The following is a 27,347-nucleotide window of genomic DNA, read 5'->3' on the forward strand; positions in this document are numbered from 1 at the left end:
CGAGAGAAGAGGGGAAGTGGGGAGGGCAGGGCCTCCAGAAGCCAGAGGAGGAACTCAACCATAGGATTGACGTTGGTGTTGGGAAGCAAGGCAAGAGGGAGCCAAATCCTGATCCACCTCCATAGAAAATGGGCAGAACAGGGCTACGCTGGGCAAATGGAAGGATAAGAGCTTATTCAGAACCCAGGAGGTGACCAGAGAGATAAAGCCAGGAATCCACATGCTCAGCACAAAGTCTGGTTTCTTTTAATCATGTGCCCCATGCTTTTGCATTTTTTCGTTTTTTGTTTTAGATTTATTTATTTATTTGAGGTGGGGCAGAGGGAGAAGGAGAGAGAGAATCTCAAGCAGACTTCCTGCTCAGTGCAGAGCCCAACATGGAGATTGATCTCACAACCCTGAGATCATGACCTGAGCCAAAACCGAGAGTCAGACGCTTAACCAACTGAGCCACCCAGGCACCCCTGCACTTTTTTCATTTAAAAAAATATGAAAAATGATGGGCGCCTGGGTGGCTCAGATGGTTAAGCGTCTGCCTTCGGCTCAGGTCATGATCCCAGGGTCCTGGGATCAAGTCCTGCATCGGGCTCCCTGCTCCTTGGGAGCCTGCTTCTCCCTCTCCTTCTCTCTCTCTCTCTCTGTCTCTCATGAATAAATAAATAAAATCTTTAAAAAAAAATGAAAAATGTTAACACTTGAAAAAACTATAAAATGGTATGTATCACTGACATCCCACTTTTCTGAACACAAATGTAGGCATAGAATAATTGACAGGAAAAAAAACTTAATGGATAGTGACTCTCCGGGCAGGGGTATGACAGGCGAGTGTATGGTTTTCTTTCTGTTTTTCAGTATTTTCTAACTTTTTTATGAAGACCATGTACTACAAAAAGATAATAAGTATAATCTTGTGGGATCTCAAAAAAATAAAAAATGAAAAAACACAAAAAGCAGACAAGATAATCCCTAAAACACCCCGGCACCCTCCACATAAAGAAGCAAATGTTAACACTCATTCCTAAATGCTTTAAGATACTTTTTTTCCTTTTTTTTTTTTTTTTTGGTGAAAGAAAACAGTAAGGAGAAAGTAGAAGCCCCATTCCCAGCTCCCCTTGTCCCCAGCCCCTGTCTCCCCAGAAAACATCTGTTGCCCCGAATCGGAAATGAGGTCTTTGTGTCCTGGGTTTACATTTTAACATATAGATATGTTAAGAGGAAGACTGGCAAAATAACGAACAAGACTTTTCAAGCCAAAATCCAAACAGTACATAAAATATAAGATGGAAAGAGAATGCCCCACCCCATCCCCAAAGAAAGGAAAGTAATTAAAAGCTAGAGTCTAAATTTCCCTGCCCCAACAGAGCAGGTTTTCCTGTCTGTCTTGTTCACTGCTGGGTCAGCTGGTACTGGGTATACAGTGGGTGCTCAATACGTGTTGAATAAAATTTTAGGTTTCTTGGATCATTCCCTTTTTTCAGAATAAATTTTTTTTTTAAATTTTAGAGTAATTTTAGATTTCCAGAAAAGTGGCAAAAGATGGTGCAGGGCACTCCAGGATCATTCAGGCTTTATTTGGATGTCACCAGTTTTTCTACAACTGCCCCTTTTCTGGTCCAATATCCCACATTTGATTTTGTGCTCAAGTCTCTTGGGTCTCCTGCAATCTGTGGCAGCTCCTCAAACTTCTTCTTCACGACTGGGACATTTTTGCAAATACGGGTCAGGTATTTTATAGAATATCACTCAATTTGGGTGTTTCCTGGGTGTTATTTTTCTCACCCTCAGCTTGTGGTTACAGGTTCCTGGGAAGAAACCCACAGAGGCAAGGTGCCCTTCTCACGACATGACGTTAGTAAGACATCCCCAGGAATGTTAGCATGGACCATTTGGTTAAGGCGATGTCTGCCAGGTGTCTCCCCTGGACGGTTCCTGTCTTTTTTTTTTTTTTTTTTAAAGATTTTATTTATTTGAGAGAGAGAATGAGAGAGAGAGAGAGAGCTCATGAGAGGGGGGAGGGTCAGAGGGAGAAGCAGACTCCCTGCCGAGCAGGGAGCCCGATGCGGGACTCGATCCCGGGACTCCAGGATCACGACCTGAGCCGAAGGCAGTCGCTTAACCAACTGAGCCACCCAGGCGCCCCTGTCTTTTGTTTTTCCATACTTTCTTCTTTGGATGAAAGTCACTCCTTTGAGTCCAGTCCACACTCAAAAGGAGGCAGTAAGGGTTGAGTTCCAGCTCCTGGAGGGGCCTTTCCACTTACTTGGAATTCTTTCTAGAGAAGATTTGACTTTTCTGCCCTCACGCCCATTTTAAAGACCAGGAAGCTGAGGTTGAAGACGACATACTTCCTCAGTAGAGGGTGGCCCGGCCCAGGGTGAGGCCCTACGCAGCCATCGCGGGCTGTGGGTGTCCCAGGTGTGAAGGAATGGGGACACTCGGCCTGCGTGGGGGCAGAGGGAGGAACTCCGGTCTCTGAGCCCGGTCGCTGGCCTGAGCTGCAGCCCAATCGGCGGGCCTGGGCCGCCCCTCGGGTGCTGAACCCCATTTCACAGACGGGCCGCCCGCGCCCCGGAAGCGTGGCGGCGCTCAGCGGCCCAGCCGGATTCAGGGGCGTGGCGGCCGGGGCCCCGGGCGGCCGAGGCGCCCGCCCTCCCGGCCGGGGATCACCTGGGCCGGCCCGGCCCGCGGACCGGGCAGGAAGGCCGCGGCCGCCTGCAAGCCGAGCCGCCCGCCGCCGCCAGCGCCCCAGCTCCTGCCGCCCCCCCCGCCCCGCGACGCCGCCGCCGGCCCCGCCGCCGGCTGGTGAGACCCGTCCGGCGGGTGTGAACGCCGCGGGGGCCCCGGGGGAGGGGGCTCCGCCTGCCGGGGTGGCCCACTTCCTGTTTGTCCGCGCTGCGGAGGCGGGAGGCACAAACAGCCAGCCTGTGCTGGGTGACCCAGGGCAGGTCACCTCACTTCGCGGAGCCTCCGCGTTGAAAGAGGGGCCCCCCCATCGGCCCGTCGTGAGTGTGCAGGGAACGAGTTTGGAGTCAGGGCGGGCAGCAGGGACAGGGGCAGGTCCGACAGGGCACCAGTGCGGGGGGCGGGGGGGGGGGGGGTGCCCACTGCCCACTGCCCAAGCGCCCACCTGCCTACCTACTCCCAGGGGCAGCCGGCACTGGGAGGCCTGCAGGCAGTGTGAGGGTAAAAAACCAGTGGTCACGTGGGTGTCACCAGCTGCCCTCGCCTGGGTTCCTCCTGTGGGGAATGGGGGGTGGGGAGGAGGGGAAGGTGTGGGCAGGACTTCCTGGAAAAGGGAGACCCTGGTGTTTGGGGGAGGGAGGTGACCCTGGGACTCAAACCCGGATGTTGTCAAACACACAACTCACGTGCGACACAACACGACTCGGGCCACAACTCAGGGACACAAATCGATATCCCACACAGTTCCACTGTAGAACCCAGGCAGATGTCACCGACACGCCACGCGGGCCTTGCCAGGCTCCATGTGCGCATCTACAGGGACAAAGGACTCCCGGGCACACAACAGACATGTGACCCAGGCAGGCACGCTTGGCTACACACAGGAAACAGTGCAGACACACCCAGACACAGGCGGACAAACACGTCCTGGGGGCGCATGGACACACAAGATGTGTCTGGCTGGGGCCCACAGATACAGCGACAGACACGGCACACACAGATAACGGGGTGCCTGGGGCCCACGACACAAACAAGCTCATGTGGACAAACACAGGCTGCGAGGGAAGGCACGGCTGCACTCGCTCAGGGGCCAGACCCCCACCCGAATCCCGTGTCCAGCACTGGGGAACTCCAAAGCTCACATGACCCAAGGGGAGGGCTTCTGGAACAGTTTGCGGAGAAACTGCATCATCCTCACTAATGATCCATTTCCGCCCCAGGGAATAAAGGCTCGGTGACTGCCAGTTCTGCCCAGGAGCTAACCTGCCTCTCTGAGCCCCTGGCTGACTGGCTTGTGCCTCCCCCAGGGTGAGTGCTGGGTGTGGGATGAGGGCGGCCAGAAGGGGCCTGCACTGCCACCCTTCCCTGCCCCTGGACCCCGCCTACCCTCTGACCCTCCCAGCCGGCTCCTGCCCTGAAGTCCTGGGAATGAGGGCCCCACCCAGGGCTTCCCCCTGGGCCAGCCCTGTAGGGGGCTGTCTCCCCCTCTCTCAGGGCAGGGGTCTCAAGGGCCCGCTAACCAGGCCTCAGCCCCGGGCCCTCCAGCTCCTGTCTCTCCCCCTCCCAGATGGACACACACACTGTGCTGCTTATCCTTCAAGCCTTGCTAGTGCTCCCCCTGGCTGACGGAGCCAACCCCGTCCTGCGCTTTGTGGCTCTGGGTGACTGGGGAGGAGTCCCCAATGCCCCGTTCTATACCGCCCGGGAGACGGCCAATGCCAAGGAGATTGCCAGGACCGTGCAGATCCTTGGCGCGGACTTCATCCTGTCCCTGGGGGACAATTTCTATTTCACTGGCGTGCAGGATGCCAACGACAAGAGGTTTCGGGTATGTGCCAGTGGGGTGGGGGACACGTGTGGAAAAGCCATTCGACCTTTGGACTCTGGAGAGGGCAGAGGGAAGCTGACACTTGTGGGTACCTAGAGCACTCCTTGTCTCCCTTGGCCCTGGACCCCTGGACTTGGTGGGAGCATCAGGGTAGCTGCTTGACCCTGGGGTTGGGGGGGGGCGTCTCCCTTCTGTGTGCCGCAGGAGACCTTCGAGGATGTGTTCTCTGCCTCCTCCCTCCGCAACGTGCCCTGGTACGTGCTGGCTGGCAACCACGACCACTTGGGGAACGTCTCGGCACAGATAGCCTACTCCAGGATCTCTCAGCGTTGGTGAGCCTGCCCCACGCCCTCCGCCACGCCTCACCCAGGTGGACAGAGAGGCCCCCCGGGGCCTGAGCCGAACCTGGGGCTCATCTGCCTCCGTCTCCCCCACAGGAACTTCCCCAGCCCTTACTACCGTCTGCGCTTCAAAGTCCCGCGGTCCAACGTGTCCGTGGCCATCTTCATGCTGGACACGGTGACGCTGTGTGGCAACTCAGATGACTTCCTGAGCCAGCAGCCCGAAAGGCCCCGTGACCCGGCGCTGGCCCGCACACAGCTGGCCTGGCTCAAGAAGCAGCTGGTGGCGGCCAAGGAGGACTACGTGCTGGTAGCCGGCCACTACCCCGTGTGGTCCATTGCCGAGCACGGGCCCACCCGCTGCCTGGTCAAGCAACTGATGCCACTTCTGGCCACGTACAAGGTCACCGCCTACCTGTGTGGCCATGACCACAACCTGCAGGTGAGGGGTCTGCGGGGGAGGGGAGGGCGGTCCCCAGCCCAGCCAACGGTGCCGCATGGGGATCCTCCTGCTGCTTGGGGGGAGGCGGGGGGAGATCTCCCAAGTGTCCCTTAAGCTGTATGCTGTCTAACCAGGAAAACAGCCCAAAGTTTCCTGAAAGTCAGCATACTAGCCACCAGGGGCCAATTGCTTACTCAGTTCTCAGGCTGTGAAGTAGGATGGATACATTGCTACAGGCAAGGAAACTGAGGCCCCGAGGGGGTCTGGTCCTTTCCCAAGATGACTCTGTGGTCAGGGACAGACCTGGCCCCGGACTCCAGACAGGCGGGCACAAAGCCGGTGGTCAGCCTCACCGAGGGGCTGGGGCCCCCACTGACCCAGCGCCCTCCGTGCACAGTACCTTCAGGATGAGAATGGCGTGGGCTACGTGCTGAGCGGGGCCGGAAACTTCATGGACCCTTCGAAAAAGCATCTGCGCAAGGTTCCCAACGGCTATCTGCGCTTCCACTACGGGGCCGAAGACTCGCTGGGTGGCTTTGCCTACGTGGAGATCAGCCCCAAAGAGATGAGCGTCACTTACATCGAAGCCTCGGGCAAGTCCCTCTTCAAGACCAGACTGCCAAGGCGAGCCAGGCCCGAGCACCCTCGAGTACACCAGTCTAAGGCCTGAGGCAGAGGGGCCTCCCTGCCAGGGGGTGGGTGGGCCCTGCTGGGACCCGTGCCCATGGGCAGGCTTTCTCAAGGGCCCGCCGGGGCCGCAGCAGAGCAGAGGGAGAACCACAGATGAGGAGCTGTGGTTCCAGGTGGCCCTTGTGACAAGGATGCTCACGTATGTGAAAGACACAGGGACACGTGTACCAGCCGGAGTGCTGTGCCCAGTAGCCGGGCTTGTCCAACCTGAGTTCCGGGCAATGGGGGGCAGGGAGGGAAAGCCTTCTCCTGAATCAAGCATCTTTCTGTCACTGCTGAATATTCAATAAAAGAATAGTTGCAGAGGCTGAACGCATGAGCTGAGTGTCTCTTTCGAAACTCCCTTTGCTGGCATGTCCCATCACCTGGGTCCCAGAGGGTCGGGTCTCTCCCACTCGCTGCTCTAAGCCTCCATCTCTCACCTGGCCTCAGGCATGGATGCGATTTTAAGGAAAGACCAAACAGAAAGAAGGGTTACCACTCCAATCAAGCCTTCCTCCTGCACGCCCAGCTCCCCAGGGGCACCCGCTGTCCCTCATTTTCTTTCCTGCCACAATCAATGCCCCCCCTTTCTTACACAACATGATATACACCACACAGTTCGGTGCGTGCTCTTTCTGCTAACCACAACACAACTGTCCATACAGAACATTCCTTTTTGTTCATCTCCATATGGAATTGGCAATGCAGTCATGTGGGTTGAAAATCTAAGGTTTATAGAAAAGTGAAATATCTCCTTCCCTCCCTGTTCTTCTGTCCCCCTCTCCTGGAAGGAAATAACTTTTTGTAAACGCCTTGTTTCCTTCCAGGGTTTCTCTAATTCAAATAAGAGCATGCATGAACTTGTTTTCTCCCCTCTCCCACGGATCTGCACCTTATCTGTTGTTTTCAAACCAACCGTATGGACGTGTCATTGACACATTTAAAGGGTGCAGTTCGCTGTTTCGACACAGCCACCCAGCCACAAACGCACCACTACCATCAAGATAAAAGCATTTCCCACAGCCCCAAAGGTTCACTTTGCACTTGGCTGTTGCTGTGTTATACCTGGAGATCTGCCCATCAGCTCTCAGGGGGAGCTTCTGGCTCTTTCTACAGCTACAGAGGCCCCGCCTGATCCCACTGTCTATCTAACTAGCCAGCCATCTACCGAGGGTTGTCTCAATTGCTTCCAATAATTTTGCTATCCTCAAACACTGCTGCAGTAAGTAGCTCTATGCGTTCATTTCCTACCTGTACAGATACATTTGTAGGATAAATTGGATACATTCCCACAAGTAGGACTGCAATTCTTTATGACAGCCATGGAGCTTCCACCTTATGTCCCTGGCTCCTGGCTGGGGCCCGCTGAAATCTTTTCCAATCCTTCCCTCTTATGTGTTCCCTGAACAGAGCTTTAGGGCGCCTGGGTGGCTCAGTCAGTTAAGTGTCTGCCTTCGGCTCAGATCATGGTCTTGGGGTCCTGGGATGGAGTTCCACATTGGGCTCCCTGCTCTGCAGGGAGTCTGCTTCTCCCTCTGCCCCTCCTCCCACTCGTTCTCTCAATCTCTTTCTCTCAAATAAATAAACAAAATCTTTAAACACACACACACCTCCAGTGGATACCCCTGGGCCCATGTGCTTTTGTACATCTGTGCAAGTAGGTACATAGGAAAACTTTCAGAAGCAGAATTATGGCAGGGCCTGTTTCTTACAATAAATGCTGAAAGCAGAACGTGCATCCTGAGTCGAAAGCTGCAGAGAAGCCCAGTTCCCCTACGGGGAGAGTTGAGTAACACCCACCCACACACCGCCTGAGCCAGCCAGGGAGAGGCAAGTCACAGAGACTGCTCCCTTGGCCCGCCCCCAACTGTCACTTCAGCTGCCACAGGGCAGGGACCCACTTGTGTGCCTCCAACTGAGTGAAGTCAGCCCCACTGAGTGAAATGAAGTAACAACTTGGGCAAAATGCAACTGAGTTACTTCCAGGGAGAGGAACTGGCTGGAAGGGGCACCTTCCATTTGCTACTTGATAGAAGTTGATCTTGTTGCATTTGTTACAGATGCCCAGGTTCCTGTGAACAGGAAGCAAAGCTTTCTTACCAAAAATGCCAGCCCTGGGTTCCTTCCAGCTGATGTTTACCTGCCTGGCATGACTATCAGCCAAGCTCTATGCCAAAAAAACACCATCACATCTAATCCTGACCCATGAGGCAAGGGCCAGAATCATCCTTGCTTCTCTGAGGACTTTCGAGAAGCTCGACAGATTAAGTGATGTGCCCAAGGTCATGCCAAGGAAGTGGCAGACCCTTTATCTTAACCACAACAGCAAGGCGGTTCACAGCTACCCAGCCTCTTCCCACTGACTCAGAGGCTCCGGGCAGGCAGGGAGCTGAATCAGAAGTCAGCCCAATGTCCCTGTTCACAGGGCCCAGAGCGTGGAATTAGCCCAATGTCCCTGTTCACAGGGCCCAGCACGTGGAAAGGAGAAGTGACACATCCAAGCTGACACAGGGAATGAGGGGCAGGGAGCCGGACTGTCAGCCAGGCCCCCTTCTCCACAATGACCAAGCCTTGTGCCAGGCAGCTGCGGACCCAAGGAGAGCCAAAAAGAAGAAGGCAGGGCAGACACTCGCCCTCAGAAGGCTTCCGTCCAGCTCAGGGGACAGTGCTAGCTAGCACGCAGCCCCTGTTAGAAAGATGCCTTCTAGGGGCGCCTGGGTGGCTCAGTCGCTAAGCGTCTGCCTTCGGCTCAGGTCATGATCCCAGGGTCCTGGGATCCAGCCCCGGTCAGGCTCCCTGCTCCGTGGGAAGCCTGCTTCTCCCTCTCCCACTCCCCCTGCTTGTGTTCCCCCTCTCGCTGTCTCTCTCTCTCTCTGTCAAATAAATAAATAAATAATCTTAAAAAAAAAAAAAAAAGAAAGATGCCTTCTAAACGTCCCAGAACAAGATGGCAGACCTCCTCAAGGCCACTCACAGGCTCTCATCTCCTCTCACTCTCCCCAGGCAACCTCTAGTGATCCAACCATCATGGATATTCTCATCTCCCGCACTCCACTCCACTCCTCACCCCAGGTGCCGGGTCAGCAGCTTGTCCCGGAGGTCAGGCCCCACCCTCAACAACCTCGCAGGCCAAGAATCATAAATAATAAGGTGAGAGACCCGCCTTACAAAATGCACTGTCATCAAAACAACAGGACACGAGCTCAGAGAAAACATCCAGAGGAAATCCAGAAACAAATTCAAGAACACATGAGAATGTGATGCAGGTTGAAGGCAGCGCTGTAATTTCACGGAAAGGTGTTATTTGCCTTGTTAATTTTCCCAGAAGACAGAGCCTGAGCCCTACTTCAGACCATTGACAAAAATTAAAACCCAGAGGGATCACATATTTTTAGTATAGAAATAAAACACCATAGGAGATGAAAACGAACATCCACACAAAGATCTGAATGAGACGGTTCAGACTAGCTCTACTCATAACTGCCCCAAACCGGAAACAACCCACATGTCCATCAACAGGTGCAAGGATAAACAAAGTGTGGTCCGTCCACACAATGGAATGCAACTCAGTGATAAAATGAAGTAAACTAATGATAGACACAACATGCACAAGTCTCAAACCGAGTAAGCTGAACAAAAGAAGCTAAACTCAAAAGACTATACATAATGTATGATTCTCTTCATAGGACTTTCTGAAAAATACAAAGCTATAGGAACTAAAAACAGATCAGTTGGTGCCAGGGGCTAGGGGCAGGGGCAGGGGCAGGAACTGACTACAACGAAACGTGAAGAAACTTTTCGGGGGGCTGGGGCACCTAAGTGGCTCAGTCGGATAAGCGTCTGCCTTTAGTTCAGGTCACGATCTCAGGGTTCAGATCAAGATCTCAGGGTCCTGGGTTCGAGCCCCACGTCAGGCTCCCTGCTCAGCGGGGAGTCTGCTTCTTCCTCTTGCTCTCTCTCTCTCTGCACCTCCCCCTGCTCATTCTCTGTCTTTCTCTCTCTCAAATAAATAAATAAAATCTTTTTTAAAAAAGGAAACTTTTTGGGAGTGATAGATATTCACTATCTTAATTGTGAGGGTTTCATGGGTGTACACATAGGTCAAAACATGAAATTTCATAGTTTACAAGTGATTTATTGTCTGTCACTTATATCTCAATAAAGCTGGGAAGGAAGGACGGAAGGAAGGAAGGAAGGAAGGAAGGAAGGAAGGAAGGAAGGAAGGAAGGAAGGAAGGAAGTGAGAGAGAGAGAAATAGAAAAAAATAGAATGAGAAAGAAAAGAAACAAACCTGGCAATCATGAGCAAATATAGGATTGTCCATATCCTATGGCCAAGTTGCAATATGAATTGTGTAGCTACTAAAAACAAAAGCTACTTGTATGTGTTTTGACTATTCAGTGTAAATAGCAAGTTGCAAGGTAATATATAGTATGATCCCATCCTGTGTGTGTACAAGTTTGTATCAGCACTGAAAGGGTCCCCTAGTCAGTTCCAAGGGTAACACTGCCCCCTAGGGGATACCTTGAAGATAGCTCAACTTAAAATACATGTCATTATAAATTATTTTCCTGAACACTCTAATGAAACAGCTCTTATCAAGGTCACCAGTGACCAAACACTTGCAGAGTCAACGGAGTTAATTCTCTTGCAAGCACATGTGACATAGCTGACCACTCTCCCTCTCTTGAAATACCTTCTTCTGGAGGCTTCTGGGAAAGGACACTCGCCTCTCTCTCCTCCCTACCTCACCAGTCCGCTCAGTCTCTTGCTGACTCCTTCTCCTACCATCTAAGGATGGGGTGCCCTGGCCTCCTTCTTAGTCCTCTTCTTTTGCTATACTTTACCCCCCCCACCCTGAAACGAGGTGACTTCCTCTGGCTCCAAGGCTTCAGATAACCCCCATAGGTGAATGACTCTCAAAATCACATCCAGATCCTTCAATCTGAACCCCAGACTCCACTTCCAATGGCCTGCCCCATACCTCTCTTTGCTTGTCTCAAAAATCATGGCTAGAACACAACCCTTGATTTCTCCTCCAAATCATCTCTCTGAGAGGCAGCACCCAGGGGCTCCAGACAGTGGGAATTGTCTTTGATCCCTTTCTCTCCTTCACTCCATCAGAAGTTCTGCAGGTGCTATCTCTGTGTAACTCTTGCTCAGTCTTCGATTTCAACCTCAGCGTCAGCCTCCCAGAGAAGCCTTCCCTAACCTCTCAGACTAGTTTGGCAGTCCCCTCCACCATCATACGCTCTGAGATCCACACATATTCCTCTGCTGCACTGAAGAGTGTAGTAATTGATCCTTTATGTTTATGTCCAGCTTCTTCCCTAAATTGTGGGATTCGTAGAGCCTTATTCCTTCCTCCCCCAACTCCAAAACAGTCCCTCACATGGCCCACAAAACTCCACCTGATCTGGTCCGTGTATGCCCATTCAACCTTTTCTATTATAACTTCAGCATTCAGGGTGGTCCGCGGACCAGCAGCATGGACGTCACCGGGAAATGCAGACTTTTAGACCGCACACCTGACCTAATGAATCAGACTTGAACTTTAAGAAGATCCGCAGGCTCCTACTGAAGTTTGAGAAGAGAGTCCGACAAGCTCCCCCATCACCGATTCAGCCGTACTGGTATTTGCAATTCCTTAGCACTGAGATATTTGAATGTGTCCGCAGTTGGGGAGATCCAGGTGGGCTGCGAGGGGGTGGGGCTTGAACTGGGAGAAAAGACAAGTGCAGATGCTGCGGCCAAGGGCAAGTCAGCCTTTCCAATGCTGGAAACTCCCAGCCACCACGGCTCCCGAAACGCGGTAACCGCCACTCACGGGAGCGCATCAGAAGCGGCGTGTGCACTACCACAGTCCAAAGCGCACGCGCCCTCGCGCAGGCGCACTACGACCCCGCCTCCCGGCCCGGTACGCGAGTACGCGGGTGCACTGGAGGAGGCGGGGCCCGCTTGCGGGGCGGTCCCGGCCTCGGGTGAGAAGAGGAGAGGGGTTTCCGCTTCCGGCGGAAGACGGAAGCCACTGTCTCCCGGGTGAACGAGGCCGTCGCAACGAGGGGAAGAGTGTAGGTGACGGTTCGCACCGGCGGGCGTTGGGGCTTGGCGCGAGTGGGCGATCTTCTACTTGGAGACGCTCACGGGGTCCAGGAGGAGGCGTCGAGGACCCCGGGTTTGGGGGGTGGCCTGCCGGGGAGCTTGGCTCCCCCGGACCCCAGCCCGCTAAGCGCGGCTGCTCGGTGGCGCGGCTCCCACGGGCGGCCGGCGGGAGGCGTCGCCGAAACCTCGGTGAGCTTGGAGGGACGGCTCACTCGCCGCCGCGTGAGTCACGGCAGGGTTGGGGACCGATCCCTTTTCCGGGCCCCGTTGGCGCGCTTGGACTTAGGTCGCCACAGGAGTGGCTAAGGCCCCCGGAGCTTTGTGTAGAGGCCAGACCCCTTTTCTGCTGTGGGGTTGGGGATGCAGCAGACGCCGGGTAAAATGAGATTCTGGGGCCCATCCGTACCTTCTGATTCAAGAGACTTACTTATTCATTCAGCAGGTATTTACTGAGCGCTTAATGCATACCAGGCTCTACCCGAGCTGGGGATTCAGCAGTGGGCAAATCGTGCCTCCCACCCCGTTCCACTGGGGGCAGGGCTGAGATGAGGTTCAGAAATCTGCATTTTTTTGAGCACCACCCCCCACCCAGGTGATTCTGTTACAGGTGGTACCCAGGGCCAGGCTTTGGGGAAACAAAACACTGCCCTGAGCAGGCGAGACCATGCGCTGTAGAACTGGCCACTCCTTTGGGGTCTGGCTGCTTTCCTCTGCTGCCCCATCTCGTACTCTTTCTCATTGCTCACTGAGCTTCAGCTGTACCAATCTTTCTCTTTCTGGAAAAAAAAAAGCTGCTTCTGCCTCAGAGCCTTTGCAGTTGCTGTTCCGTCAGCTGGACTATTTCACGTGGTTGCTTTCTCTCATCATTCAGGCCTCCGCTTAAATGACTTTTACCCAGAGGGTACTTCCCACCCCACTCTTATCTGAAGTAGCCCCACTCTGGAAGTATTCACTTGGCCCTGATTGATTAATCTCACAGCACTTACTGATAATTGAAATTCTTTCCCTTATTTAGTTGTTGAGGGTCTGTCTGCTTCTACTAGAGTAGAGGCTCCATCAGAGCAGACACTTTGCCTGCCTTGGTTGCAGCATTACTGTGGTTAGCGAAGGGCCTGGCATTGGTTCATTCATTCATTCGGTAAACATTTGTTGCACGCCAGCTCTGGGCCACCAGCCGTTCTAGGCTCTGGGGATCCAAAGAAAAGACAAATCCCTGCCACCATAGAATTTACATTTGGAGGGAGGCGGGTGGGGAAGGAGATGCAGGGAGACCAGTGAGGAGGCTGTGTGAGCATGACCAGGACTCCCGGACTCAGACCATGGTCTTGGCAAGAAGTGGGCAGATTCTGGATGTCTTTTAGAGGGAGGGCAGCAGGATCAGGATCAGATAAGGGGTGTGAGAGGGAGAGAAAGGAATCTAGGGTGAGTCCAAGGTTTTTGGATAGATGGATTTGTTATCTGCTGAGATGGGGAAGGCCGGAAAAGCCTCCTGAGGTGTCAGCAGCTTGGTTTGGGATGGGTTATGTTTAAACGTGTGTTAACATCAGGTGAGGGTGTAGCCGAGGCAGTAAAACGAGCCAGTCTATAGTTGAGAGGAGACACTGAGGATGGTGAAATCGGGAGGCATCAGTATGGAGGAGGCACTTGAAGCCCTGAGGCAGGGCGAGATCTCCATGGAGGTGAGTGCAAATGAAATGGAGCCCAAAGATTGAGCTTGTGGGCTCATGTACCATTAAGAGACTTCGGGGCTGGGGCTGGGGGCAACAGCAGAAACTGAAAGGCACCACCAGTGAGGCTGGGACAGAGTACAGGGTCCTGAGAGCTGCATGGGAAGGGTGGGACTAGGGACCAGTGTGTCCAGTGCCCTGAGGGCGGGTGAGCAGAATGGTGGGGAGGTAGAGGGAGAATGGGAGGAAATGAATCCAAGCAGTGAGGGCAGACAGCTCTACTAGAAAAGCCCACAGAATGAAAAGGTGGTTGTGTTTTTGTTTAGAAAGAGCCCCAGGCCTTGAGTGGTAGGAGGGACAGAGGGAGAGAGGAAGAGAATCCCAAGCCAACTCTGTGCTGAGTGCGCGCGGAGTCCTACACAGGACTCGATCCCATGACCCTGAGATCATAACCTGAGCTGAAATCAAGAGTTAGATGCTCAACCCACTGAGACACCCAGGCACCCCACAAGGTGGTTGTTTTTAAGGATATATTTAATAACTGTGTTTGTTAATGATCTAGTGGATCTAGTGGAGAGAGAAAATGTGTTGATGGGACCCAGGGGAGCATGGACATTCTTCCATAGCAAAGGAGGGAAGGCAGAATGGGGGGGCCTGAGGGCTTGTGGATGTTCTCTATGGACTACTTCTGTTTACTCAGAGAATTGGGAACACCCCAAGTTAAGAGTGAGGATGGTATGTAGAGAGCAATTGCGAAATATGAGTGAAATTCTGTTTATTGTGGCAGGCTGCTGGCCTCCCATGTCAGGGCGGAATGATGCTAAAGCCACACAGGTGGGGGAGAGGGGGAGCGGCGAGAGGGGAGAGTGCCTTGGGAAGGCATTCCCAGGTCTGGTGATCGTTGAGCCCTGAGCACAGTGCCTGTCATGGGAGATATGCTCAGTTGTCGCCCCTGCTTCCAAGATGTCCCTCTGGTACTTGACCCCATCATTTCCCCAACATCTTGTTCTTCCTGTGCATTAGACATCAGAGAATGATGCCACCTTCTTCCCCATCCAGCCTCTCCATCCCCCACCACCTTAGGAGTCATCCTGGACCCCTGCTTCTCTCGCCACACTCACTCCTCTGATTTGTCTCGGTCTCTCGGCCACTGCCATCCCTCCAGGTCCTGGTTCTGACTTCATGTGCATCCAGACCTCTGACCTGTTCTCCTCGATGCCTTAGAAAGGCAGAGATTTCATCCTTCCTCTCCCCACTGCCCCCAGGATCCATCCAAACCCCTCCCACCATCCCTGCTCCTTCCTTAGCGTGCCCCACACCCCTGCCTGTATAGTCCCCAAATGCTGGCTGGGGCCCTCAGACACCTGTCCTCAGGCTTGGTATGTGGCGTTTCTCTACGGAGATGCTTGTCCCCTCTTCTCTGCCCAACAGCTCTTTATTTGTGGAGAGGCAGCCCAGGAGGCTCATCCGGAGGATCTGTCAAATTCCTTGAGTGTCATTGCTCCTGGGTGCCGCTTGCATGCCCTTTGACAAGAGGAGCAGCTGCTCCTAAAATCACCGGCTTCTGAGCACTTAGGCCCTGCCCAGCCCTGTGCAGCTGGGTCTGTCAGAGTCTCTCGTATCATCCTCATCAGGAACAGTGGCATCCTGTGTGGGTGCCGATGATGGACGGGCCGGGTCCTGTGCTCCGCACTTTACTTACCATGTGGAGTGGCAGCCCCACAAGACCTCTCTGAAATAGCAGCTTCATCTCTGTTTTACTAATAGGAAACCGAGGCACAGAGAGTTTAAGTCACCAGCCTGGGGTCACCCAGTAAGTGGAGGGCCAGGATTAGAGCTCAGGTTACCTGATGCCAGAGCGTGCTGCCATCCCCGCTGCCCGCAGTGGGCCTGGATTGTCCGCCCGCCTGGGGCCTGGGAGTCTCCTCCTTCAGGGGCGGAGCCTGAGGTGCCAGCCCCGCCTTCTTCCCCAGCCTGCTTCCCAGAGCGTCAAGCCAGAGGGCTCTGTGGGTCCCCTTGAGTTGCTGACTTCTGCCCCCCCAGGTTTGTCCTCCTACAGACATGGGGCGCAGAAAGTCGAAACGGAAGCCACCCCCCAAAAAGAAGATGACCGGCACCCTAGAGACCCAGTTCACCTGCCCATTCTGCAACCACGAGAAGTCTTGTGACGTAAAAATGTGAGTGGGGGACGGGGCCTCCTCTCTCCTCCCAAAGTCGGGAGCCAGCTTCCCTGCCCCACCATCCTCCTTTCTGCCCCAGCCTTCCCAGGTAGGGGGATCCTCACCCAGAGACACAGACTCCTTTACTCACCAGTCCCCCCACCTCCTCCTGTTTCAGGGATCGTGCGCGCAACACCGGAGTCATCTCTTGTACCGTGTGCCTAGAGGAATTCCAGACACCCATCACATGTATCCTTGGGAAGCCGGGCTTTTTCCGGAAGGTGGGGTGGGAAGGGGGTGCTTCCTTTGGGGCACCTGGCCAGGGGCAGGGGGACTGGCCTCCAGTTTCTGCTCCTCTGGTCCTGCTGTTTGCCGTGGTGCAGGGCTGTGACTGCCCAGGGGAAGAGAGGTGCCACCTGCTGGCGTACGTAGGGTGTCGGGCGGGGACCTGGCTGACGCCGGTGAGAGGTGTGTACAGGGAAGGGGTCCAGTGCCACCAGTCGCCCTTGACCTCAGCGGCCCAGATCTGTCAGAACCAGTGGACGTGTACAGCGACTGGATAGATGCCTGCGAGGCCGCCAATCAGTAGCAATGCCGAGGACCCACTCCCCTGGCAGTGCCGCCTGCCGTGGACCTGCCCCGCTGGCTACCAGTCCAGAGACATTCCAGGGTCCAGGGTGTGGGTCCAGGGCCTTCACAGCCCTCTGCGTGTATGGAGTGGGTGTGGGTGTGAGTGTGTGTGCGGCCACAAGCGTGGCCGTGGCAGTGTGCTTGTGGGAGCGGACTGGAGGTGAGGTGGGGTTGTTGCCCCCCCGTCCCGGGAGGGGGGAGCCTGAAGTGCTTCACTTGGCTCTGAAAGCCTTTAAATTGCTTGCACCTCCTCGGAGCCAGTGTCCTGACATTCTGGGCAAGGACAAGGCCAGCAGAGGCTGCCTCAGGACCCTCCAGCCTCCTCACCCACCTCACCAGCACCTTGCCCACTTGAACTGGACTGCCCTCCCTCCTTCCCTGCCTTCCAAGGCCTGTGGCCTGAGATTCAGAGCCACGGTCCTGTAGCTCCCTTGGCTGAGCCCTGGCAGAACAGCCCCTTTTCATGTTTAGTTGCTTTTGTAGAGGAGGAGGGGCTGGGTCGGGGATATCTGTCACAGCCACAAGCCCTTAAATAAAGCAGCCGATGCAGACTCCTGCCTCTCTGTGATGTCCTGGGTTCTGGGTCAGGCCCAGGGGCTCAGTGAGGGAGAGGGGGAGACAGAGGCATTCGGAGGTGGCCTGGCAGGCCGTTGGAGATGGGGTTTGGTTAGTCCAAAATGTCCATTTTGTCCACGCAACAGGCATTCAGGGTGAAACTAGGGTAGCGCTGGGCCCAAGGAACATGGGTGAACCCACAGATGTCTGGCCAGGCATTTACAGGCACAACAAAATGGGGCCACTGGAGCCTGGGGTGGGATGGGGGGTTGGTTGGGGCAATTAGAGAAGGCTTCCTGGGGGGTGGGGGGGGCAGCCTAACAGAAGTAACATTCCAGGCCCCCCCTGTCCCTCCTGTGAGGCGGGTGCCCCGGGCTTACAGTGACGAATTGGGCCAGAGATGGGAGGTCATTGGCCCGAGGTCCCAGGGCCAAAAGGCTGCAGAGCAGGGCCTTGAACCCAGGAGGCCTGGCTTCATAGCCCAGGGTCTGCCTTCCTATGAGTCCAGGGTCCAGGCTAAGGGACCAGCTCATGGCTTCTTTTGGGGAGGAAGTGAGAACACTGTAGAAGATGAAGGGTCCATGAAAGGGACCTTTTTCCAGGGGTGATGAGGGGTCACTGAAGGCTGGAGGTGGGGCCAGATGCATGCGTGTGATACAATAAATAGTGGCCTTTGTCCCTAGTTCCTGGCACAGAGTTCCTCAAACCCTTGCAGTTTCCTGAATGATGGTGTCTTTTGTCGCTCAAAGGCGCCCCTTTTGATCACAACTGAGTTGATGCTGGTCACCAAAAGACGGCGTGATCACTGAGTGGGACCCTCAGGAACACCCACAACCTCTGAGGAAGAGAAAGGGGGGCTGCAGGTTAAGCTGTATAAAAACTTCAACACGATTTGATGAGCTCGGGCATGGTGAACCCGTGGAGCTGCTGGGACAGGGGGGCACCTGGGGAGGGCATGGGAGCTCCGCGCCCCGTCCCCACACTTTGGCCCCGGGCACCTCTTCTCCATCTGGCTGTTGCTGATTTAAATTCTTTTCTAATAAACCTGTAATCCAATAAAATACAATGTTTCTCTGAGTTCTGTGAGCCACTCTGGTAAATGAATCAAACCTGAGGAGGTGGTCGGGGGGAATCCCGGATCTATTGCTGGTCTATCAGAAGCACAGGTGACAACCTGGACTTGGCAATGGGCCTGAAAGTGGAGGGACAGTCTCATGAGACTGAGCCCTTACCCTGTGGGATCTGATGCTGTCTCTAGGTCGTGTCGGAATTGAGTGAATTGCTTGCTGGTTTTGGAAAAAATGCCTCTGAACCTGGCTGATGCTGAACACCTGCACATTGCATGGTGCCCTCGGACAGTCTTGCAGTTACGGAGGTCCCGATGCTCTTGACAGCCTGGGGGCTGATCAGCACCTGTACCCGGCCTTGAGCCTGGGCACCGGGTGACCCGTGCTTTGCGTTCTTCCTTGATATAGCAGGAAGGATGATGGAACCTTATGGGGCCATGCTGAGGCCGGAGGGGCCCAGCAGAGTACCTGGGTTTGAGTGACTCTGGGACCCACGCAGGGCAGTAAGGGGTGTGAAAAGCCAAGGGAGGGAGATGCTGAGCTGGCTGGGAGCCTGGGCCACTAGGCCCAGCCGCTGGGTCCAGCATGTGCCCCCACCCAGGCCCACCCTGCCCCTGACATGCCCCTCCCTGGTGTTCCCCCACCCCACCCCACCCCCGCCAAAGTCCTAGGCAAGGTCCCCTGGCCCAGGCAGGAGCCAGTGGGTATGGGCAGAGCCTCAGACAGGCGCCTGGGTGGGGGGTGTCCTCGGGGGTCCAGCAGAAAGGGGACTCATTCCCCTGGCTTCCAGGGCCCGCCCACCCCAGTCACACAGGCCAAGTGCTAATATGGTGCTGTTTTCCCGAGGAGGCAGGGCCCTGGGCCAGGCATGAATCCTCCTCAGCATAGCTTCCCCATGCCGGCACTGGGGGAGCAGGACCTACACTAGCCAGGCCAAGAGCGCCAGGAATCCCTTTTACAAGGCCCCAGGGGCTGTGTGCGTCTGTGCATGCGGGTCTTCCCGTGTCTGTCTCCGCAAGTCCCCATGTTCCAGCATCTCCCCTGCTACGGGGAAGGAAGGGGAGAACACTGTTCTCTAACCTCCACCGCCACCACCCCGTCCTCTCCTTGGAACTCTGCAGGTGGTGGCTTCCAGGCAGGACGGCTGGGGCCCGCATCACTCAGAGGACAGGGTCCCCTCGGAAATGTGGGGAGATTGAGGCTGTCCACACATTCCTAGGGCTCTGGCCTGGCAGGCCAGGCTCGGGAATCAGCCCTAAGAAGAGGGCAGAGAGTGAGCCGGGCGCACAGGGCAACCGCACCGGGCAGTCAGCTACTCACCGGCTCTGTGCCAGTCTTTAAAGGGCCATTGCTCTGGGCCCCCAAAGTGCCCATCCTCCTCCACTGCCTTGTCCCCTCCCACCTGCCCACAATCCACTCCAGGGCGGAAGGGGCCCAGCTGCCCACGGGGGCCTCCAGGACTCCGCTTGTCCATTCTCATACGTCAGTGCCAAATGTCATCCCCCGTCCAGAGGCACGGTTTCATGTCAGCTTCCCCATGTCCCCAGGAGGGACGTGTCTTCACCTTCCTGATGGGAAAACAGGCCTAGGGAGGGCAAGTGAGTTGCCGCAGGTCACCCAGCCAGTGCGAAGCAGAACCGTGATTCACACCCCATGTAGCCCGTCTCAGCGCTCGGGCTTTTTCACCACAACCCCAGGCTTTCCAGAGGCAGCAAGGGCCGAGCATGTGTGTGGGTATTGTGCATGCGGGCGAGGGTGTGTGTTGATGTGTCTTGAGTGGGAGCGTGTACCGCATGTGTAGATCTGTGAAAGGGGAGTGTGTGTGTGTGCGTGCACGCGCCCAAGGCTGCAGGGTATGCGCACGCCATCCACGCACAGTAGTGCGTGGTGTGTGGCTTTTGTGTGCGAGCGCGTGGCTGTCCTGGGCCCAGCCGCGCGGCCGCGGGCTCCGTGCGTGTGTCTCACGGCGTGTGTGAGCGTGTGCGCCGCCGTGTCCGTGGGAGATGGAGCAGATCCGAGCAAGGCTCTTGGCACGTGGGCCGGAGCCACGCAGGCTCTGGGACAGAGCAGCCCCGAGACGATGATTTTACAGCTGTTTATTGTGCTCCAGTGAAATAGAAAAAGAAAGTGCTTGCATTACAAACGCCGCTGTCACATCCACATTTTATGCCAGTCGCTGCAAACCAAACCGCGTGTGTCCGCTGCGCCTCTGGGCATGCAGTTTGCTCCCACTGCGGGGATGGGGTGGGGGCGGGCCGAGCCTGGGCTCTGGGGGCTTTGCTTGGGGGGACTTCTTGCCCTGCGGGGACCCACCTGTGAGGGAGTGGGGGGACAGCTGGGGTAGCTTTGCTCAGTGCGTCCTTTGGGTGCTGTTGGGCACACCCGGCTCGATGTTGGATCCTGCGGCGCTCCAGGGAGGAGGGCCCCCTTCCCCCCGACACACACGCCCCCCCCAGTCTGCCCCCCCACAACGCTAACCCTGTAGGCAGGTGCCAGGGGGCTGGAGGACGCCATGCAGGGGAGGGGGTCGGCGGGGCCAGCTCGGCCATGCCGAGAGCAGCAGCTAGCCTCCCTGGGGGGGGGGAAGGCAGGGTGGGGGGCCCAGGGCCCTAGGCAGAGTTGTAGTAGTTGTGCGCGTGGTGGTTGTGGGCGGGCTCGCCCAGCTCCGGGTACTCGGGCGTCAGGCAGTACTTGGGGTCATAGACCTGGCGTGGCAGCCCATACACTGTCATGCCCCTCTGTGAGGCCCCCTTGTTGCTGCCCATCTGCAGGCTGACGTTGAGTGTGTCGCAGTGCTCCATGCCCAGCCCTGGCTCGAAGATCTGTCGCTTGGTCCCGGGTGCAGTCATGCCGGCCTGCAGAGGGCACAGCGGTCAGACCCTGGGGACGGCGGAGGGCAGGGGCCCCACCGGCCCCACCCCACGACCCCCCACATACCTGGCTGGCTCCCTTGTTGGTGCCCATCTGCAGGCTGATGGTGGCCTGGTCCAGGGGCTGGTCCGTGCCCAGCTTGGGGTCGTAGAGGTGACGCCGGGTGCCATAGGCCGTCATGCCCTGCTGGCTGGCAAACTTGTTGGTGCCCATCTAGGAAGCCAGAAGGAGAATCATCCCAAGGGTCACAGAGCCTCTCCACAGGCACAGCAGGGGACACAGCACGTCAACGCACACTTGCATGGACCTCTAACGAGCCACTGCATCCACTCTCGGGCTCCGGACTGGAAACAAGCCCAGAGAAGGCATGTCCCATAACCTGTAAGTGGCTCAGACCACTGGCGCCTGACCTCCAGGGTTCGAGCCCCAGCCAGGCCACCTATCACCTGGGCAGCCTCGGCAGGTGAGCTAGCTTCTCCAGGGCCCCATTTCCTCATCTGCATAAAGGGTGCAATGATAACCCCTTAGGGCTGCTGGAGGAATGAGTTAGGGTATGGAAAATGGCAAGCACAGTGCCTGCCATACATGTGAGCTAAAGCCAAATATCCTGTGCCCCAAAGCCCGCAGGGACCTGGGTGCCCTCCTGGCCTCCTCGACCTCCCGGCTCAGCTCAGCAGCAAGACCCCCAGGTGAGGAAGGGCCAGTACCTGCAGCCCGATGATGTTCCGCCCTTCTCTTAGCTTCTCTGGCTCAAATTTCCGTTCCTGCTTCTCTGCATACTTCACCCCTACGTTCACCTTACTCCCTTTCGTCTTGGCCTGGGGAGGGCAAAGGGAGCAGGGGGCTGACAAGGGAGCCTCCGGGCCACATTGTCCCCTCCTGGTACCTGCTCTCCCCCTCCCACCCACACTGGGCTGGGCCCCACTCGCAGCCCAGACCCTCCAAAGCCACCCCCACCATGGGCCCACGCCCCGACCCTTCGGCCACACTCACCATGCTGGCCAGGGCCAGGAGGGTGGACTGCACCTGGGTGTGGTTGGTGTTCTCAAACAGGTCGTTGGCCTCAAAAATGTCGTGGGGCTTCACCCCATACTTGGTGATGGCCTTGATGAAGTTGCCGATGTTTTCCAGCTAGAGGGCAACAGGTGGTGGTCAGTGGAGGATGAGCAGGGTGGGGGGCTGAGGGGCTGTGGGCCAGGGGTTGAAAGAGTTAAAAACAGAGCCTGGTCTCACCTGGTGCCAATTTTGGGTCGACTCATTGACCTTCTTCACGGAGCCTGGCTGGAGCTTATTGATGAACCTACAAGGGGTCAGGGAGGGCAGTGAGAAAGGTGAGCCCCCCCTCCATACCCATGCCCAACCCAGTGGGAAAAGGGGTCAGGATGACAGCCAGTGGGCAATTTTGCCGTTCCCTACTACAACCAGCTCAGCTGATTCACCCCGCACACCCAGGCAGGACTGCGATGGCAAACTAACCTCTCAGGAGCTGGGCTCGGGTCTCTAGCAGAAAGCCCCCTCATCCCCGCCATGCAGGGGTCTCCTGCTGCGCCCCCCCCCCTCCACCTCCGCCGTCCCTGGTGACCACATTTCCATCTCCTGGCCTTTAGGGGGAGCCTGCACTGTGGAGAGCCCGCAGCTCAGGCCTCCGACTTCCCTTCTCTGGCCACACTCATCCCCTTGATCTCCTCCAGTCTCTCGCCCTTCAATGCCACTGGTACACCAAAAACTCCCCACTACTTCCCTGCAGCCAGGCCTCTCACTCCCCAATCCAGCGTCCTACCTGGCATCTTGAATCAAATGCACCCCACCCCAGACTCCAGACACCCACTTCCCCCAACTCAACTCCCTCCATCCTCCCAGGCTCAGGAAACACACCCTCCCAGGTGCTCAGGCAAAGCCCTCAGATTTGCTCTTGACTCTCCCATCCCTTTCTCCCATTCCCAAACGCAACCGCTCAGCACGTCCGCTGGCTCTGCCTTCTGGAGACATTCAGAAGCCTGTGGCTCCTTGCCACCTCCGCCCTGCTCTGAGCTGCACCTGTCTCTCTCCTGGGCTCTTGCAGGGGCCTCCTGTGGCACCCAGCTTCCACCTTGTCCCCTGCAGACCCTCGTAGCTAGAATGGCCTTTTCAAAATAATTCCAGTTACTCCCCAGCTCAAAACTGCCCCATGGTTTCCCTTCAGAATACAGATCCTAATCCTTTAGCAAAACTAAATGGCCCTACATCATCTGGCCCCCAGCTAACTTCACTTCCCATAATCTCTCCTCGCTGTTCCTTCAACACACTATGCTTGCTCCTACCCCAGGGCCTTTGCACCACTGTTTCCCCCACCCCCCCACCCCCTGCCTGGCCCACTCTTTCCTCAGATGCCCTCCCAACTCCCTCACTCACTTCATCCAAGATTCTGCTCAAATGCTACCTCTTCTGAAAGACCTCCAGACCATTCTATACAAAGCAGCAACCCCCAAAGGGATTATTTCATTGATTTGATCTCCTCAACTAGGACTCAAGCTCTGTGTGAGCTCGGAGGTAAGTCTGTTTTGTTCACTATCCCCAGTGCCTAGACCTGGCACACAGTAGGTGTTCCATAAATTCTTGGCGCATGAATGACTGAATGGGTGGGTGGTTCTGCGCTCTTTAATGCCCGAGCAACCCTGTCTGAGCTGGGACACCAAAATGTCCCCCTATTCCTTATTCCCACTGGATATGGTAGAATAAGATCCCCCCACCATGCCACCTTTCCAGCACCTAAACCTTGGTAAGGCTGCACCTTCGGGAAGCTTCCCAAGGTCACTCTTTGGCCATCACAGTCACCCTGCCCTGGGTGAGACTCAGAGATACAGACAGGACCCCACTGGGCTCAGGGCCCTATCCAGCATTAGTGTCGCTGTGGAATCTGGAACCAGGGCTTGGGAGCTGCGTGGATTTTCATTCCTCTTGGTGATTTAAGTTCTGAGAAGAGTAGAAAATCAGGGCCTACTTAAATTACTGTGGCGTGGGGCGCCTGGGTGGCTCAGTCGTTAAGCGTCTGCCTTCGGCTCGGGTCATGATCCCAGGGTCCTGGGATCGAGCCCCGCATCGGGCTCCCTGCTCCGCGGGAAGCCTGCTTCTCCCTCTCCCACTCCCGCTGCTTGTGTTCCCTCTCTCGCTGTATCTCTCTCTGTCAAATAAATAAAATCTTTAAAATAAATAAATAAATAAATAAAATAAATTACTGTGGCGTAACTCTCATGTCACCAAGCCAGTGATGAACAGCCATTGTTGCCTATTGATTTTAACTGTTCCTTGAACACACTATGCTTGGAACTCTTTCTTGGAACCTCTCTCTCTTGGAACTCTGGAGGCCATAAATAGGCCTGCCCTGTCTGCATGGTGGTTAAACCTAGATTCTGGTCATTTCTGTTGGAACAGCTTGGGACTCTGGGCGATGTGTTTTACTTAACTGAGCCTCCTTTTTCTTTCCTGTTAAATGGGTACAATGATTCTTTGCCACCGCTCTTTCAAGATCTCAGCTATAAAGTACCTAACCCAGCTCTGAGCTCATAGTTGTTTGAGGGGTTGAGGGGGTAGGGATTAATGTCCAGGTTGGGGGGCAGCCCAAGGCAGTGTAGGCTCCACTCACTCGCAAAGAATGATGCCATCTTTGAGGCCATCCATGAAGTTGTTCCCAATGCGGCGCCCTGTCACCCCCTCGATCCACTCTCGAAGCTCCTGCTCCCGCTGGTGGTCATACTTCTGGGCCAGCTGGGGGTGGGGGACACAGAGAAGGTGGTAAGGATGCAGTGGGGAGCAGAGTTAACTCTCCGGACCCAGTCGGAGGTTCCCTAAGCCCGATCTTCCTCATCCCTTCCCAACTAAGGCAATTCTGCCCCAGCATCCATGGGCGGGGGGGGGGGGCTGAAGTGGGCCAAGGGCCAGGGCCGAGGTGGCACCTGCCCAGGGGGCCATTCCGGACATTCTGAGGTTTGGCACCAGAGAATGCAGACAAGGGGGGTTTGGAGAGCAGGGTACTCAGAGCTGGGGGGCGGTGCCTGGCCTCTTGGTCCCCGCCTCCAGGCCAAACTTGGGGCTTAGCTTCCCCTGGCCTTGCCCCCCAACCCCCTGCTGGAAGCCTGGGCGCCTCAGGCAGGGGAGGAAGAACCCTAAGGAGGTGGCTCTGAGTACTGCCTTGCAGGGGACTGTTCTGTCTTGCATGTCCCTCTGCCTCAGTGTCTCTCCAGGTCCTATCCCCTGGGCTCCGGCTCTGGCTGGAGGCTCCGGGGGCTTGTCTTTGTCTTACTCCTGGCCCCACGCATGCACGGCTGTATTTCTCTCTCTCTCTCTCTCCCCATCCCCTTGCCCTCTGTCTCTCCCCAGCTCTGTCTTTCCTTGGCCCTGTCTTCCTGTCCCCATCTCTCCGTGCCTGGTTGGGGGTGGGGCTCCTGGCCCGTCCATCTCTGCCTCCCCAGTCGCTCTGGTCTCCGACTCCAGGTTCTCTGCCTCTGGTGGTGGTTGGGGGGGCTCATCTGTCTCCTCTCCCGGCCTCTCCATCCCAGTCTCCGTCTTATCTGGCCCCTGGCTCACCCTCCCCATCCATCCCTCTCAAGTCTCGGGCTCCCAGAATCTCTGTCTGCGACTCTCGCCCTCTTTCCCCACTCCCCACCCTGCCTCCTCCGTTTCTCCAGAACCCTCCGCCCCAGCCCAGTCAGGCTTCCAAGACTCTGGGGGACGGAGCTGCCCCTTCTCCTGGGGGGGGGGGGGGAGGTGGGAGGGGGCGGCCCCTCACCTGGCCCCGGCCCTGCCGCCCCCCTCCCCACCAGCCCGGCTTTATAAAGCGAACCGGCCCTTATATAGCGCGGCCCCGCGGGCCGGGCTCCCCGAGGCCGCCTTATATGGCGCTGCGGCTTCGCGCGGCTCTGGGGCCGGCGCCGGGGGGGGAGGGGGGCCGCGCTGGGATCCCGCCCGGCCCGAGAACCCGCCCCCAGCCAGCCCCCTCCTCCAGCGGCGAGGATCCCCCGGCCCAGGATCCAATCCCAGCTCCCCACTTCCTCGCTGTACGCTGGGAAAAGCCACCCCGGGCCTCAATGTTCTCCTCTGTCAAATGGGGCGCTGGGACCCCTGGCAACGCTCAGGGGAGCATTCCAGTGAGTTAGAGGTTCACTGCCCTGGAGAAGCTGAACCCCATTCCCGGGTGTGTGTGTTTCAGGGGGATGAGGCCAGGATCCTAGTTCTGCAGCTCCTTTACATAGAACCCAAGCTACTCGCCTCTCCTCTCTGAACCTCAGTTTACCCATCCATAGCATGAAGGTGATATCTGGATGTTTTCCCAGCTCAAAATTAGGAGATCCCTGCCATGTCCCTAATGCTCACTCTCTGACCTCCCCAGCTGTCTCCCTCTCCCTTCAGGATCTCCCACACTATCTGGGCCTCACTTCCCCAGAATTCCAGCTCTCAAGCACTCCCCAGTTTCTTTTTGAGATGGGGGTGTGTGTGAGGAAAATCAAATCCTTTCCCAGCGCCCCAGGAACACAAAAGGAACAGGGGGCAGGTTAACAGGAGACTCTGAACAAGGGGGGATCTTTACAAGGGACCGACCACCTCAGTTTACCTGTGGTTGCCTGCATGCCCTCCATTTTACCCGCCCCCCAACAGTAGCTGAGGGCTCTGGGATGCTCTGGTTGGGGAGTAAGGCCGTCCCTACCCTGTATCTGTCCTTTTTCCCTCTCTGGTTCCAAGTCACATGGGCTAGGCAAGAGGGGGTCCAGAGAACCCCAAGAGCGGAGCCTCTGACCTGCCAGGGTGTGTGGGCCAAGCGGGGGCCCTACCTTGTTCTTGACCTCAGCCGACAAGCCATAGGCGGGGCCCCGGTTGAAGTGAGCAGAGGACATGCCGGCTGGTGGTGGGCCGCGGTAGCAGTAACTCTGAGGACCCTCTGAGGACCCGACCGAGGCAGCTGCTAAGGCTCCGTCTGCAAACTCTTCCCTCCTCACACGTTTTTGAAGCTCTGGAGGCGGCCCGGGCCTCTTCCAAGGTCGTCCCATTGGCTGCAGGGGCCTGCCAAGGGGCGGGGCACCCCCACCTCGGCCATCCTCCCCCCTCCCCCCTCCCCCCCCCCCCCGTGATGTCAGGGCCTTGGTATTGGGAGCTGATTGTGTCATTGTTTCCACCTAGGGGGGCGGCCTGGGTTATTATTTGGGGTGGGGGGGCTTGGTCATGGGAGATGAAGATTTCCCCATCCTTGCCGGCCCTCCACTGTTCGTTGGACCTCTGGCTGGGCCTCCTGGTTTCTTTGTGTCTGTCACTGAGGCCATCTCTCCTTGTCTCTGAGGTCATCTCTCTGCAGCCCATGGTA

At 56.4% G+C, this 27,347-nt stretch overlaps 3 protein-coding genes across 9 annotated transcripts; 2 read left to right on the forward strand and 1 right to left on the reverse strand.

Moving 5' to 3' along the window:
* Positions 1 to 2,708: 2,708 nt before the first annotated feature.
* ACP5 (acid phosphatase 5, tartrate resistant) lies at positions 2,709 to 6,295 on the forward strand. Its single transcript, XM_045863868.3, has 6 exons — positions 2,709 to 3,002; positions 3,903 to 3,990; positions 4,250 to 4,510; positions 4,715 to 4,842; positions 4,948 to 5,293; positions 5,691 to 6,295. The coding sequence occupies exons 3-6, from the start codon at positions 4,250 to 4,252 to the stop codon at positions 5,961 to 5,963; spliced, it is 1,008 nt and encodes a 335-aa protein (XP_045719824.1). The 5' UTR covers positions 2,709 to 3,002; positions 3,903 to 3,990; the 3' UTR covers positions 5,964 to 6,295.
* Positions 6,296 to 11,916: 5,621 nt separating this feature from the next.
* On the forward strand, positions 11,917 to 17,074 carry ELOF1 (elongation factor 1). Of its 5 annotated transcripts, none has more exons than XM_045862953.3 (4): positions 11,917 to 12,036; positions 15,778 to 15,911; positions 16,072 to 16,142; positions 16,418 to 17,074. In XM_045862953.3, the coding sequence occupies exons 2-4, from the start codon at positions 15,796 to 15,798 to the stop codon at positions 16,480 to 16,482; spliced, it is 252 nt and encodes an 83-aa protein (XP_045718909.1). In that variant the 5' UTR covers positions 11,917 to 12,036; positions 15,778 to 15,795; the 3' UTR covers positions 16,483 to 17,074. The 5 variants fall into 5 exon arrangements, with proteins under 5 accessions (XP_045718909.1, XP_064426550.1, XP_064426548.1 ...); XM_064570480.1 differs by having other exon boundaries at positions 11,977 to 12,040; XM_064570478.1 differs by having other exon boundaries at positions 11,987 to 12,289.
* A 3,151-nt stretch (positions 17,075 to 20,225) lies between these two features.
* CNN1 (calponin 1) lies at positions 20,226 to 26,989 on the reverse strand. 3 transcript variants are annotated; one of them, XM_045863869.3, is made up of 7 exons: positions 26,821 to 26,985; positions 24,639 to 24,760; positions 22,250 to 22,316; positions 22,010 to 22,147; positions 21,724 to 21,834; positions 21,083 to 21,229; positions 20,226 to 21,000 (listed from the first exon to the last, which is right to left on the reverse strand). In XM_045863869.3, exons 1-7 carry the CDS (start codon positions 26,881 to 26,883, stop codon positions 20,755 to 20,757), a joined length of 894 nt encoding a protein of 297 aa, XP_045719825.1. In that variant the 5' UTR covers positions 26,884 to 26,985; the 3' UTR covers positions 20,226 to 20,754. The 3 variants fall into 3 exon arrangements, with proteins under 3 accessions (XP_045719825.1, XP_064426567.1, XP_064426564.1); XM_064570497.1 differs by lacking the exon at positions 26,821 to 26,985 and adding an exon at positions 25,419 to 25,563; XM_064570494.1 differs by lacking the exon at positions 21,724 to 21,834 and having other exon boundaries at positions 26,821 to 26,989.
* Between the last annotated feature and the right edge of the window lie 358 nt (positions 26,990 to 27,347).

The sequence above is a fragment of the Mirounga angustirostris genome, unplaced genomic scaffold (assembly GCF_029215605.1).
Source record: "Mirounga angustirostris isolate CCGP_5_RB_7025 unplaced genomic scaffold, mMirAng1.0.hap1 SCAF_1, whole genome shotgun sequence".
Classification (NCBI taxonomy): domain Eukaryota; kingdom Metazoa; phylum Chordata; class Mammalia; order Carnivora; family Phocidae; genus Mirounga; species Mirounga angustirostris.